Source organism: Bubalus kerabau, chromosome 4 (genome assembly GCF_029407905.1).
Source record: "Bubalus kerabau isolate K-KA32 ecotype Philippines breed swamp buffalo chromosome 4, PCC_UOA_SB_1v2, whole genome shotgun sequence".
NCBI classification, from domain to species: domain Eukaryota; kingdom Metazoa; phylum Chordata; class Mammalia; order Artiodactyla; family Bovidae; genus Bubalus; species Bubalus kerabau.
The window spans coordinates 143,767,927-143,782,754 of record NC_073627.1 but is presented as its reverse complement, the minus strand read 5'-3'; the positions used below and the strand labels follow the sequence as shown (position 1 = coordinate 143,782,754).

Sequence of the window (14,828 nt, the reverse complement as noted above, 5' to 3'; positions counted from 1 at the left end):
CCCATCTATTTGCCATGAAGTGATGGGACTGGATGCCATGCTCTTTGTTTTCTGAATGTTGCATTTTGGACGACCCAGAGGGATGGTACGGGGAGGGAGGAGGGTTCAGGATGGGGAACACATGTATACCTGTGGCGGATTCATTTTGATATTTGGCAAAACTAATACAATTATGTAAAGTTTAAAAATAAAATAAAATTAAAAAAAAAAGAATCACAGGATAGGAAAGACTATGTCATCCATCTAGCCATTTGCTCATGTATTAAAAAATAGTTATGGAAAAAATAAAAAAATTAAAAAAATAAACCAGCTTTTTCACTCTCTTTAACCTTCATCAAGAGGCTCTTATAGTTTCTCACTTTCTGCCATAAGGGTGGTATCATCTGCATATCTGAGGTTATTGATATTTCTCCTGGCAATCTTGATTGTAACTATTATTATTGGGCAACTATTAATATTAATGGTTCATATTAACTATTAATAGTTAACTATTAACTTAATCATATTAGGCAACTATTATTGTATTAACTAAACAGAATATTTGGCAACCATTATAAATACCAGTAGGAGTTTATGTCAACATAGAAAATGTCTAAAGGAGCAAGATGTAAATTTGTTCATACAAATATGATTGCAATTACATGAAATGAGAAACCACAAAATTGTGCCTAAAATGAAGACCAAAAACATACATAACATAATAAAAGATGCTATTGGATAATAGACTCTCTGACTTACAAAAGACAATACTCAAAATTATAATAGTGATTTCTTGTCATTTTGTTCTTGCAAATGTGACCAAAATTGGAGGCTTTTCAGACTATAATTTCACATGTAAATGTTGTAAATATTGCCAACCATTTGAGGCATTTTGATTATTTTTGGTTTAACATGGTGACCTTGAGAATTTATAGTATAGGATCTATTCCTAAAATGACTTTGTTAAAAGTCAGGATTCTACAGGACAATTTCTGGATTCCCTCTCATTCAGTAATTAGTTTGGGTTGTTCCATTACAGATCTTTGTGGAAAAAGAAAACCTGAAATTTAAAATTAAGAAAAATATGTCTCTTTACAGGTGTTCCATTGCCCAAAGAAGATATATCTGCTCCCTTGATATCCAGCTCACCAGTGAAGGAATCCCACGAGTATGAAGAGCCGTCAAGTGAAGAGGAAGATAAAATAAAAGAAGAACCCTTGACAATCTCTGAACTGGCATACAACCCAAGTGCCAGTCTACTCCCTACCCCGGTTGATGATGATGAGATTGACATGCTCTTTGACTGTCCATCTAGGCTGGAGTTGGAAGGAGAAGACACAGATTCATTCGAGGAACTGGAAGCAGATGAAAATGCCTTTTTAATGGCAGAAGAGGAGGAGATGAAGGAGGCTCGCCAAGCTTTGTCATGGAGCTATGACATTCTGAGTGGCACTATTCGGGTGAACCCACTGGTCAAGAGTTTTTCCCGGCTCCTTGTGGTGGGCCTGGGCCTGCTGCTCTTTGTATTTCCCCTGCTCCTCCTCCTTTTGGAGTCAGGTATTGATCTCTCCTTCTTATGTGAAATCCGCCAGACGCCTGAGTTTGAGCAGTTTCACTATGAATACTACTGTCCTCTCAAGGAGTGGGTGGCTGGCAAAGTCAACCTCGTACTTTACATGTTGGGTTGCTCATAAAGCTCATTTCTCATATGACTAAGGGCTATATTCAATACTAGTGATTTGGTTTTTTTTTTTTTTTTCCAGCAAATGCCTGGTTCTGAATGGTCATGGGACCATCAATAGGTGTTCTTACTCATAACTGATTATTCAGAGCTTTAAGTTAGCTTTCCATAATTCACTGCAAGTAAGTTTAAATCAAACAGTTATTTTAGTTATAGGTCAGGAAGATGACCTCTAAATAACCAAAAATATGTTTATTTTTTATTATAGTACAGACATACTCTTTATCTATTATAATACATTGAGCTGAATTAGATTTTTTTTTTTTAACAGCATCATTACAAGCTATAAGGTTCAGAATCAGAGTTTTAGTAAAAACCCAAGGGAAAATTTTTTGAATATAATCCTTAGTGAGAACAATGTCCTCTAACCAATGCCTATACAACTAAATTTATGCTGGGCTTTTGCTTTTGTTTTTTTAAAAATATTTTTATGTGTTCAAAATATTTTGGTAAATTTTTAGCAAAAAAAAAAAAAAAAAAAGGAGCTTCCTGGAGTTATTTAAGTGTACAGATTGTAAGACTAATGCACAAAGGGTATGTCAGGAATTTTTAATGTCTTGGCACTGGTTTGTTTTTTAAAATATTTTTGGCTGAACAATCACATAATTGTTATTATCTGCATATGAGATAGAAAAATAGGTAGAAAAACACTGTAGAAAATAAGCTCCTGAAATGGATGATGGAACTGGAGGAAGTAGAAATTGCGAGCATCAAGAGGACACAGGGTGGTCCATTTTTCAAAATATTTGGACAAGATGACTTGTTACTTTCATTTGCATTCTGTCCATATGTGTTGGCTGAGGCAATGGAATGTTTTTAAAAGAAAGTGAAATTTTTAAAGGAAAATAGTTAAAGGAGATGCTAGTTAATTGTGTATTATTGTACATTAACCCAAGAGTGGAAGCAAATGGGAATTGGACAAATGGCAAGTAGCAAAACGAGTTCTGATGAGACTGATAGGCAAGTGGCGGTAGACAAATGATTTTATGAAAGTGATGGTGATGCAAGGTTCTGGATGATGTAAAGAACAGTAAACTCGCTGTCCAAGTGGACATGAATATGTCTAAAAGTGGAGAAACTTGAAGGCACATTTTTTGATCCGTCATGCCATTCATTGAGATTCTGTGGAAGAAATTTTAAAAGAAAGAGTTCTATATGTGTGTGAAAGAGAGCAAGAGAGTCAGAAAGAATGTGAGAATATCTTGGCTTTTTGATAAATGCCTATGATCTTCCTCTGTGGTAGTCATTATACTCTTTCCCTTTCCTGGTTTCCTTAGGATCTTATTCATAATTGGGACTCTCATTAAGAAACTGGAGGGGACTCATTAGATAATATACCATTTCAGCTTGGATGAAGTAGTGAAATGACCCCCTAACTAGATAGTAAGTGGGACAAATGCTCTCGTACCTTCCTTCATACCACTGAATCCATGACAGAAAGAAAGGCTCTGACGCCTTGCATGCAGAGTGCATACCAATACTGTGAAAGAAGAGGGTACAGTACAGAGCTTAAGGCACAGAGCATAGTGATTTTTCCATAAAATGTAAATGAAGACATGGAATGTTTTCATGGGATGGGCTACCTATAATCTCTCCTAACTTCAGCTCTACCATTAGTATAATTTCCAAAACGGCCATTCCAGTCCTACTCATTCATGGAGCCCTGAGTGCTTTATTAGACATTTGATTTTGTAAATACATTTTTAAAAGTCAGCTCATGAAGACTTCAGTTCAGCAAACTATACTATACTTTGCTATTCAGTTTACAGGGTGGTCTTTCTCATGTGCATTGAATGACTGATTTTTCTTTTAAATAAAGATTATTTGATACCAATATAGAAATATATTTTCTGTAGGTTATTTGGGAAGTTTGCAAATGATCACCTTTGAAATTGAAGTGGTTCCCCCTTGTTTATGACTTAAAGTCATATCTTCTGACATAAGGATGTGCCAGTATAGTCTGCAGAAAATTAGTTCCCTCTTCTAATCATGCTCAATCTCATTTTCTTTGAAGTTCTAACCATAACAAATCATCCAGCCCTTCTCCTTTTACATTAATATTAAATAACATTTTAAAATTATAGAATTCATATATTATACATCATAAAACATTGAAAAATGCTGACAGGATGAGCATCACACATAGTCTAGCCAAGTGGATTTATACTAAGGAGTAATGACTATATAATTTTAACATTTCCAGCTAACATCTCTTAGGCAAAAACTTCACTGTTGAATAGAAATATTTTTAAGTGAAGGATCTGACAGGATAAGGTCTGCTGAATTAAACAACAGCTACCAAAAGTAAAACTCGGATCCTGAAATGCCATTTTGTCAGGACAGATCAGTCTTTTAGAAATACTCGCTTTTCTTAGAAAACAGTCACCAGTTGCCTGAATCAAAGAGGGGAAGACTGCTTCCAAAGGTAGTATATAATATAGTAAGATACAGAATTGAAAGCAAGTGTGTGAGTATATGTATATTCCATATTATTGGTATATACGTGTTTATATATGAATGTGTGTATATATGTGTGTTTGTATACACACAACTGATATGCCCTTCATACACAGATGTTTTTATTTATCCCCAATTGAGGAATTTGTGACATGGTATTATTCATTTTCCCTCTCTGATAACATAGGGGATAAAACCCACAGTCTCAAAGGTTTCCATTTTCCATGAAAATTAGTGTGTGTACATTTGTGGTTTTATACACACACACATATGGCAAATACATATACACACACAATCTTTAGTGCTAATGCAAGTTGGATATGAAAAAAATGTAGGTGAAGTATTGTGTATTTCTGTCTGTGCTTGGAACATATTGTAAAATGTTATGTATCTGGAACATATTTTGTGGTTTGTCTAATATAAAGACAACTCTGGGAAGAAGTCAAAATGATTGATTTCACTGAAAAACTAGAGATCTGGGGGCCACATTACCTATGGTTGGAGCCTTATCTTTGTACAGTGAAATTTGCATTTCTGTGTCAACATCCAGATTGTTTTATATGTTAATATGGTGGCAGGAATCCCTAATAAAAATACTCTGGGGAAAAAAATGTTTCTGCAATCATTCAGTTTTATTCAAAGTAAAGTTGTATAAATAGCCTGTTGGAAACTACAGAAAGGTGCCATGAAATGAGGTCACCCTTGAATGGTGATACTATGAAAAGAATGGCTAATGGATGGGATTAACACTTAGCAGAAGTCACCCATGCTAAAAGGCAAAATATTGAATGCACTGGAAATGCATCCAAATATAGAAGACAGTATAGTTAGTGGCATCAAGACAGAAATAGAAAAGCACAGGAAAAAAACAGAAAAGGGGTTTTCTCTGTGACAGGTAGGTGGGAGGACTTCAGAGTGCTAGCAGTAAGTCCTTACTTCCTGTGCCAAAGAGAGCTACGTCAGACTCGACTCTGCAAGACGTGCCATTAAACGTCTTATCAGTTCACAGGCCCTGGAAGAATTTTCCTATTCTACTCCTGTCTTCCCTGCATGCGTGGCCTAAAAGGCCCTCCTGCTTTGGTCTGGCACAAAGCTAATGATTTCACACCTGACAGTTAAATCAGAAGGTGTCAGTTACTCTGGAGTCAAAGGGACTCTCTTTACAACAGGAACACCATAGGTGTCCAGCTGAATTATACCCTAGCTGTGTGGCCTAGTGGGTTTTTTCTTTTCAGTTTTATCAAGATATAAATGACATATACCAGTATATTACTTTAGGTAGGTAATGATTTGATATGTGTATATATTGCAAACTGATTACCACCATAAGTTTAGTCACGGTCCATCACCTCACAGAGTTAATTTGTTTTCCCTTGTGATAGGAACGTTTAAGATTGCTGACTCTCTTAGTAACTTGCAGGTATACAATACAGAATCATAACTAGAATTACCAAGTTGTACATTACATTCCCAGGACTTATTTATCTTATAACTAGAAATTTGTACCGTTTGACCCCCTTCATCCATTTCACCCATCCAGGGGAAGTCTGCCCAGTTCTTTCCTCAGCAGTCCTCAGGGGTCCGAGCACCAGAGCACAGGAAAGAAAAGGAATTTGGTGGTCAGTGTTCAGGTGTGAGATGTCAGGAGTCAGTCCCGAATCCACCAGCTCTAGCCAGCACCTGTGTTTGCATCGTGGCTGCCGACTGGGAGGCTCATACAAAATAGCCCCTGGCTACTTGTTCACTGAGCAGTCCAGGCTCCTAAGCCACCCTTACCTCCTGGGAGAAACATTTTTCCTTATTTGTACATTCCTTGCTCGGCCAATCAAGGCAAAGATCTCCTAACTACAGTAGAGCATGGAAGGAAAGTACTGGGGAGAAGCTTCCACCGGGGTGACCTCAGTCGGGATGGTTGTGGTTGATGAACTTGAGACTCTTGGGACCACCTTTCTCTACTGGGTGGAGATAATGTGCTGAAGGACCCTGCTTACTTGTCCTCCTGCTTCTTCTCTCTCTCTCTGTTTCTCTTGGACCTGCTTTGGGGCTTCCAGTCTACCTGCAGTAAACAAACCCAGCGGGACCTGCCCGTGGTGAGCCCCCCCCAGGACTCAGCTCTCCACGTTCCAGCCTCGGTCTGCAGCGGGGTGGGTAAGTTTGGTTAGCCCCACCCAGTGGGCTCAGCTGTCATCACTTCAGAGAAGATGAAAAAACCTCGCTTGGGCCTCAAATCCCAGCTGTGTTCTTCAATTCCTCAATAAAGCTGATTTTAATCCTCTTCTGGCCCTTGTGTATATTGTCTATGGAGAAGTGGGGTGGGCGCTGGGAAGTGGTTCAGGGTCTCTGTCACCTCCAGTGTTGCAAGCAAGGCAGGAGCAGAGGAGGCTGCTCCTGGCTGAACCTCAAACATCAGAGGGTGTCTGCCACTGATATGGGCCCTGACAGCCCTTCGAGTTGGGTGAGGAAACTTGGGACATAAGATAGTATGTCCCCGACAGGCTACATTCCAAGAGCCCACTTGTAAGTCCAATTTGTTCATAAGTTCACAAAGTTAGCCTAGGTACCCAACTAACACAATCAGCTATATAGTACTGTACTTTAGAGGTTTATAATACTTTTCACACAAATAATACATTAAAAAAAATAAGCAGACATTTTTAATCTAACAGTCCAGTACCTTGAAGAGTACAGTAGTACAGCACAACAGCTGGTACACAGGGGCTGGCATCAAGTGAACAGGCAAGAAGGGCTACTGACAGGAGGAGGCAGAGGAGGTGAGCAATGGCAGAGCCTAAGGACCTTTAGCAATAGGAGGGCAAGCTGCAATTTCACTCACGCCTGACGTTGATGGAACAGATTCTGGTTCCTTGCTGGATTCAATTCTGCCTGTCCTCTTGAAAAAGCAATCCAGTGATGTCTGGCTAGTAGCTTTGTTTTATTTATCACAGATGACACAGTAGTGCTGGACTGCATTCTGAACGGCTGCTGCAGCCTTCATGTTCTAAGTCCAGGTCCTGTACCTTAAAAACTAACAACGCCTCCTCAAATAAAATCCCCTTGCCATTTCCTGCATCATGAACCTCTTCAGTTCTTCAGTTATTTCTTCCTCTTTTCTCTCTTCATCCTTTCTCTGGGCTTCCAATTCCTGGCGTTTCTTGCCTGTACCAGCTACATCACCACTGCTTTTATGCTTGCTTCCAAACATTCCTGGACTTTATATAAAGATACTGTACTCTGTAAAGCACACAAAAGTACAACCACTTTACAGGAGGCATGCATATGACAATGTACGCCAGACACATTAACTTACATGATTGGATATGCAGATGTGCGTTCACATTTTTGAAAGTTCGCAACTTGAAGGGGACTTACTATATGTGGGGGACTTCCTGTACTAGTAAAGAACAGGAGGTTTCTTGGAACCACACATCCCTCTTTATCTGTAGCTGATGCTGACCTCAAAAATCTCTGGAACGAGAACCTAATCCATTTTTCCTGGTTGCAATGGAAAACTCTTAGTATTTTAAATAGGATAGAGCATATGCTTTGTATGGATACCAGTATTAAAACCTGTCTTGCAAATTACAGCAGCACCTCCAGCTAACATGGCTCATCTTGATCTCCTCATCCACAAGAACTATGATTTTGATCATCCCAAGGGTTTTGAGCTTTCCAAGGAGACTACACCTCAAGGGAGAGAACATACTAACAAACCAACATTGGTTTCCACTTTGCTAGGCAGTTATAGTCTTCGTAGTAAGTTAAAAACACAGCATCCTGGTTTAGGGGTCAGTCTCCCATCACTTCCATGGTGTGAATCAGCTCCCTTCCATGCTCAGTTAGCCTCAGTGTCCTGAAAACCCTGGTCTGCTGGCTCTGCAGAGTTGCATACCAGACCCTGAACAGTGGTGGCCACAGAGAGGTACTGCTCCCTGGTTCTAAGGGTTTCTATTTATTGTCCAAACCAGGACTCTTTTTGAGAGTGAAAGGGGGTGTTTTTAAAGAATATGTCACAGCAATGGGTATTAACTAGGACCTTTTCCAATGCTCTGTCTGAAGGTTTTACCTCATAAGCTAGAATGCCCTCTTTCAACAATTCCTCCAGCTTGTTTCCTGTTAAATATGGATAAGGTGAAACAGGGAAGGATTCTTGCCCTGTAGTCATAGATCTCCTACTTGTATCAAGAATCAGATTTAAAATCATGGGTTTTGGTGTGGGACTATAAATGAGACAGAAGATTATTTTAAAAGAGGTTTCTGTGTAGAGGATCATGTCATCTGCAAATAGAGTTTTACCGATCCTCTACATAGAAAACCCTAAAGACTCCACCAGAAAATGACTAGAACTAATCAATGACTATAGTAAAGTTGCAGGATATAAAATCAACACACAGAAATCCCTTGCATTCCTATACACTAATAATGAGAAAACAGAAAGAGAAATTAAGGAAACAATTCCATTCACCATTGCAACGGAAAGAATAAAATACTTAGGAATATATCTACCTAAAAAAACTAAAGACCTATATATAGAAAACTATAAAACACTGGTGAAAGAAATCAAAGAGGACACTAATAGATGGAGAAATATACCATGTTCATGGATTGGAAGAATCAATATAGTGAAAATGAGTATACTACCCAAAGCAATTTATAGATTCAATGTAATCCCTATCAAGCTACCAACAGTATTCTTCACAGAGCTAGAACAAATAATTTCACAGTTTGTATGGAAATACAAAAAACCTCGAATAGCCAAAGCGATCTTGAGAAAGAAGAATGGAACTGGAGGAATCAACCTACCTGACTTCAGGCTCTACTACAAAGCCACAGTTATCAAGACAGTATGGTACTGGCACAAAGACAGAAATATAGATCAATGGAACAAAATAGAAAGCCCAGAAATAAATCCATGCACATATGGACACCTTATCTTTGGCAAAGGAGGCAAGAATATACAATGGATTAAAGACAATCTCTTTAACAAGTGGTGCTGGGAACTCTGGTCAACCACTTGTAAAAAAATGAAACTAGAACACTTTATAACACCATACACAAAAATAAACTCAAAATGGATTAAAGATCTAAACGTAAGACCAGAAACTATAAATCTCCTAGAGGAGAACATAGGCAAAACACTCTCTGACATACATCACAGCAGGATCCTCTATGACCCACCTCCCAGAATATTGGAAATAAAAGCAAAAATAAACAAATGGGACCTAATTAACATTAAAAGCTTCTGCACAACAAAGGAAACTATTAGCAAGGTGAAAAGACAGCCTTCAGAATGGGAGAAAATAATAGCAAATGAAGCAACTGACAAACAACTAATCTCAAAAATATACAAGCAACTCCTACAGCTCAAAGCCAGAAAAATAAATGACCCAATCAAAAAATGGGCCAAAGAACTAAATAGACATTTCTCCAAAGAAAACATACAGATGGCTAACAAACACATGAAAAGATGCTCCACATCACTCATTATCAGAGAAATGCAAATCAAAACCACTATGAGGTACCATTTCACACCAGTCAGAATGGCTGCGATCCAAAAGTCTACAAGTAATAAATGCTGGAGAGGGTGTGGAGAAAAGGGAACCCTCTTACACTGTTGGTGGGAATGCAAACTAGTACAGCCACTATGGAGAACAGCGTGGAGATTCCTTAAAAACCTGGAAATAGAACCGCCTTATGATCCAGCAATCCCACTGCTGGGCATACACACTGAGGAAACCAGAAGGGAAAGAGACACGTGTACCCCAATGTTCGTCGCAGCACTGTTTATAATAGCCAGGACATGGAAGCAACCTAGATGTCCATCAGCAGATGAATGGATAAGAAAGCTGTGGTACATATACACAATGGAGTATTACTCAGCCATTAAAAAGAATACACTTGAATCAGTTCTAATGAGGTGGATTAAACTGGAGCCTATTATACAGAGTGAAGTAAGCCAGAAAGTAAAACACCAATACAGTATACTAATGCATATATATGGAATTTAGAAAGATGGTAACAATAACCCTGTGTACAAGACAGCAAAAGAGACACTGATGTATAGAACAGTCTTATGGACTCTGTGGGAGAGGGAGAGGGTGGGAAGATTTGGGAGAATGGCATTGAAACATGTAAAATATCATGTATGAAATGAGTTGCCAGTCCAGGTTCGATGCACGATACTGGATGCTTGGGGCTAGTGCACTGGGACGACCCAGAGGGATGGTATGGAGAGGGAGGAGGGAGGAGGGTTCAGGGTGGCAAACACATGTATACCTGTGGCGGATTCATTTTGATATTTGGCAAAACTAATACAATTATGTAAAGTTTTAAAAATAAAATTAAAAAAAAATAAAAGAGGTTTCTGGCATTGAATATTTAGTGCTACACATTCAATTTGTTTACCATTTGTAATGATGAATTTCTTATTTAATGTGAAACAGGTACAGAGTTAAAACAATCTCAAGGTTGCTTTTACCTGTGTAGTCATGAATTTGACACTTCCACTCAGCACATACAAGTGATGATGATCAGCTTAACTGTGAGCAACTGAGTCACACTAAGTACACTCAAGACAGTTATGCCAAAACCAACTTGCTCATGTATAACAAGAGGTGTCAGTCATCCTGACACTTGTTTGATGCTAGATACTCCATGCATGACCTTCCTAAAACATAAGCTGTAATGTGAACCAAACACTATTAAGTCCAAGGAGTCACAGCTAGAAAGCTGCCTATTGGGGAAGTCTTCCCAACAGACATGCCTGTCTCAGGAGTGTGGGGGATTATACACATCTTACTCAAAATCTCCCATTTTTGTAAATTTCTTATGGTGAAGGCTGGCAAGGTATCTCCAAAACCATTTCTTCTTTATGTTGTGCACAGAATTAGACTACATTTCCCAGCCCTCGTGTACATGGGTATGGCTGTATTCCCAAGTTCTGGCCGTTTGAATTTGAATGGGAAGTGATCTGTATCACTTCTAAGCACTGGACTAAATGTGAGCCTTTATGAGCCACTGATGTCAATACCTGCCAGCAACCTAGATCCTTAAATGACCGTGGAGCAGATCACCCTACGTGCATGCATGTGTGCATGCTAAGTTGCTTCAGTCATGTCTGACTCAGTGTGACCCTATGGACTATAGCCCACCAGGCTCCTCTGTCCATGGAATTCTCCAGGCAAGAATGCTGGAGTGGGTTGCCCTGCCCTCCTCTATAGGATCTTCCTGACCCAGGGATCGAACCCTAGTCTCATGTCTCCTGCATTGGCAGGCAGGTTCTTTACCACTAGTGCCACCTGGGAAGCCCAGAGCACCCTATACCTCACCCTAAACCAGACCCATCTTAGACTGTTACTTGGGCAACAAAGTCTTACCTGGCAATTTCCAAGTCCATTGTTGTTACCACTTCTCCCATCACTTAAGTTGTCCAGCTTGCCTGAGGAAGGGAAGGATAGCTGACAGCAGGTATAGGAACTGCCCAGAACAGGAATGACCCAGAAGATTCCATTGGATAATTTCCTGTGCCTGAGAGTACAAAAAGAAGGATTAAGGCCTACTTTTGATGCTAATATATCTTGTCAGTCTTGCTTTCAGGGGCTCAATTGGGATCTCGCATAATTAGAACCCAAGGTAGCCCACCCTGAGGAGCAAGATGACACCTGACTGAGAACTACTGGATTCAGGAGTGGTTTCACAGGCACACGTGTGATCTGTGAACTTGAACAGGGCCCTGCTCTCAAAGGTTTGGTGTAACGCTCTGCTTGCACATCATGAAATTCTTAATAATATCCTGGAACTTGTGTTATGTCAGTGTACTCCAATAAGATAACAAAATGTGCAGGAGATCAGTCAGGCAACAGTGGGCACCTTGCATACTGAGCATTTGGTCTGAGTGCCAGGAACATGGGCACATGCATGCACACGCACACACACACACAGCAGACTGAAACCCCAGGTGTCCCTGAGGGGTCTCCTGAGGGGACTCTGTGCACCAGAACCTAAGCCCAGATCATGGCAATGCAGGCAGATGTGGTGGAAGCTGGCCCTGGGAGAAAGGGGGCATTGCATAGGGACAGCACTACAACCTGTGGTGGGAGGCCAGCTTGCCACTTGGTCCCTGGAGCCCATCTCTGAAGCATCAGCACAGATCTTTTTTTAAGCACTTTACAGTTAATTAACCCTCACAATAATCCTATTAAGTAGGAACTATTATTACTCTTTTAAATTAAAATTTTAAAACTGGGGGAGGAGCTAAGATGGTGGAGGAATAGGACGGGGAGACCAGTTTCTCCCCCACAAATTCATCAAAAGAACATTTAAACGCCAAGTAAATTCCACAAAACAACTTCTGAAAGCCGGCGGAGGACATCAGGCACCCAGAAAAGCAGCCCATTGTCTTCAAAAGGAGGTAGGAAAAAATATAAAAGACAAAAAAAGAGACAAAAGAGGGAGGGATGGAGCTCCATCCCGGGAAGGGAGTCTTAAAAACAGAAAAGTTTCCAAACACCAGGAAACACTCTCACTGCCGAGTCTGTGCCGAGCCTTGGAAGCACAGAGGGCAACATAACAGGGAGGAAAAATAAACAATTAAAACCCACAGATTACGAGCCCAACGGTAACTCCCCCACTGGAGAAGCAGCGCAGACGCCTGTACCCGCCACTAGCAAGCGGGGGCTGGGCAGGGAGACGCTGGCTGCATCGCTTAGAGTAAGGAGCTGGCCTGAATGCCCCAAGCGCTATCTGAGTGAACTAACTTGGGCTAGCAAACCAGACTGTGGGATAACTACCACGCGAAAAGCCAGCCCTAACTTAAGACAACGCCAGGCCCGCACACAGAACAAAGGACTGAACAGAGATAGCGGGCTGCAGACCCTCCCCCTCTGGTGACAGGCAGCCAGAGCTGGAAGGGGGCAATTGCAGCCCCAGAGAGACATTATCTACAAAACTGTAAGCAGGCTTCTTTGCTAACTAAGACTTCTTGGGGTTCTGGATGGTCAACATCCGCCTGAGAAGGTGTGCCGGTTGTACACCCAGAAAACCAAGCAGCAGGGAGGCGATAAGTCGCAGCGACCATGCTCGCCAAACACCTCATCACCTGAGCTGCTTGGACCTGGGAAGGGCACAAAACACAGGCCCAACAGAGCTGTGCCTCTGAGGACTACCCGAGTGCCTGAACCTGAGCATCTTAGACCTGGGAGGTGCATGCAGCCCAGGGCTGGCCTCGGATGGTTCCTGGCAGAACAAGGTACCTAGAGCCTGAGCAGTGTGGGCAGGGAGGGTACACGCGCCGTGAGCAGGGGCAGGCCCAGTGTGGCGGAGGCACTGGGAGCACACGCCAGTATTATTTGTTTGCAGCGTCCCTCCCTCCCCACAGCGCGACTGAACAAGTGACCCTAAAAAAAAAAAAAAGTGTCCACCACTGCCCCCTTTGTGTCAGGGCGGAAATCAGACACTGAAGAGACCAGCAAACAGAAGAGGCTAAAACAGAGGGAACTGCCTTGGAAGCGACAGGTGCAATAGATTAAAACCCTGTCGTTAGTACCGACTACATAGGAAGGGGCCTATAGATCTTGAGAAACATAAGCCAGACCAAGGAACTAGCCAAAAATGAACTGACTCCACAATACCCACAACAACACCAGAGAAAGACCTAGATATATTTTTACTATTTTTACAATCATTCTTTCTTTTTTTTTTAATTTAAAAAAAATTTTTAAGTCCTCTATTACTCCTTTAATTTTCACTTTTGTAATGGTCTATTACTTTGCCAAAAAAAAAAAAAAAGACCCTATTTTTTAAAAGCAAACTTCATATATATATATATATATTATAATTTTGTGACTTTTTTTCTTTTTTCTTTTCATCTTTTAACATTGTATTTTTGAAATTCCAAACTCTACTCTAGATTTTTAATTTTTGCTTTTTGGTATTTGTTATCAATTTTGTACCTATTTTTTTTTTATATAATTTTTGTGACTTTTTTTTTTTCTCTTTTTCTTCTTTTCTTTAACATTGTATTTCTGAAACTCCAAACTCTACTCTAGATTTTTAATTTTTGCTTTTTGGTATTTGTTATCAATTTTGTACCTTTAAGAACCCAATCTTCAGCACCCATTTTCACTTGGGAACAAGATTACTGGCTTGACTGCTCTCTCCCCCTTTGGACCCTCGTTCTTCTCCACCAGGTCGCCTGTGTCTCCTCCCTAACCCATCTCTGCTCTACCCAGCTCTGTGAATTTCTGTGTGTTCCAGATTGTGGACAACACTTAGGGAACTGATTACTGGCTGGATCTGTCTCTCTCCTTTTCATTCCCCTCTTTTATCCTCCTGGCCACCTCTTTCTCCTTCCTCCCTCTTCTCTTCTCTGTATAACTCCATGAACATCTCTGAGCAGTCCAGTTGTGGAGTGCACATAAGGAAGTGATTACTGGCTAGCCTGCTCTCTCCTCTATTGATTCCACCTCATCTCATTCGGGTCACCTCTAACTCCCTCCTCCCTCTTCTCTTCTCCATGTAACTCTGTGAAACTCTCTGGGTGGCCCTCACTGTGGAGAAACTTTTCATCTTTAACCTAGATGTTTTATCAATGGTGCTGTATAGAAGGAGAAGTTTTGAGACTACTGTAAAAATAAGACTGAAAACCGGAAGCAGG

General features: G+C 40.6%; 1 protein-coding gene across 22 annotated transcripts in view; it reads left to right on the top strand.

Annotated features, from left to right (window-relative positions):
* FRMD3 (FERM domain containing 3) overlaps window positions 1–6,657 on the top strand; it is a 396,931-nt gene extending 390,274 nt beyond the window's left edge. For 21 of the 22 annotated variants that reach the window (XM_055578904.1, XM_055578895.1, XM_055578885.1 and 18 more), the window contains one exon: window positions 1,078–4,788. In XM_055578904.1, the coding sequence (XP_055434879.1) occupies window positions 1,078–1,673 (596 nt within the window). In that variant the 3' untranslated portion in view covers window positions 1,674–4,788. Of the gene's footprint in view, window positions 1–1,077; window positions 4,789–6,228 lie in introns of those variants that run through there. The other variant, XM_055578891.1, reaches the window with a different exon arrangement.
* Window positions 6,658–14,828: the final 8,171 nt, after the last annotated feature.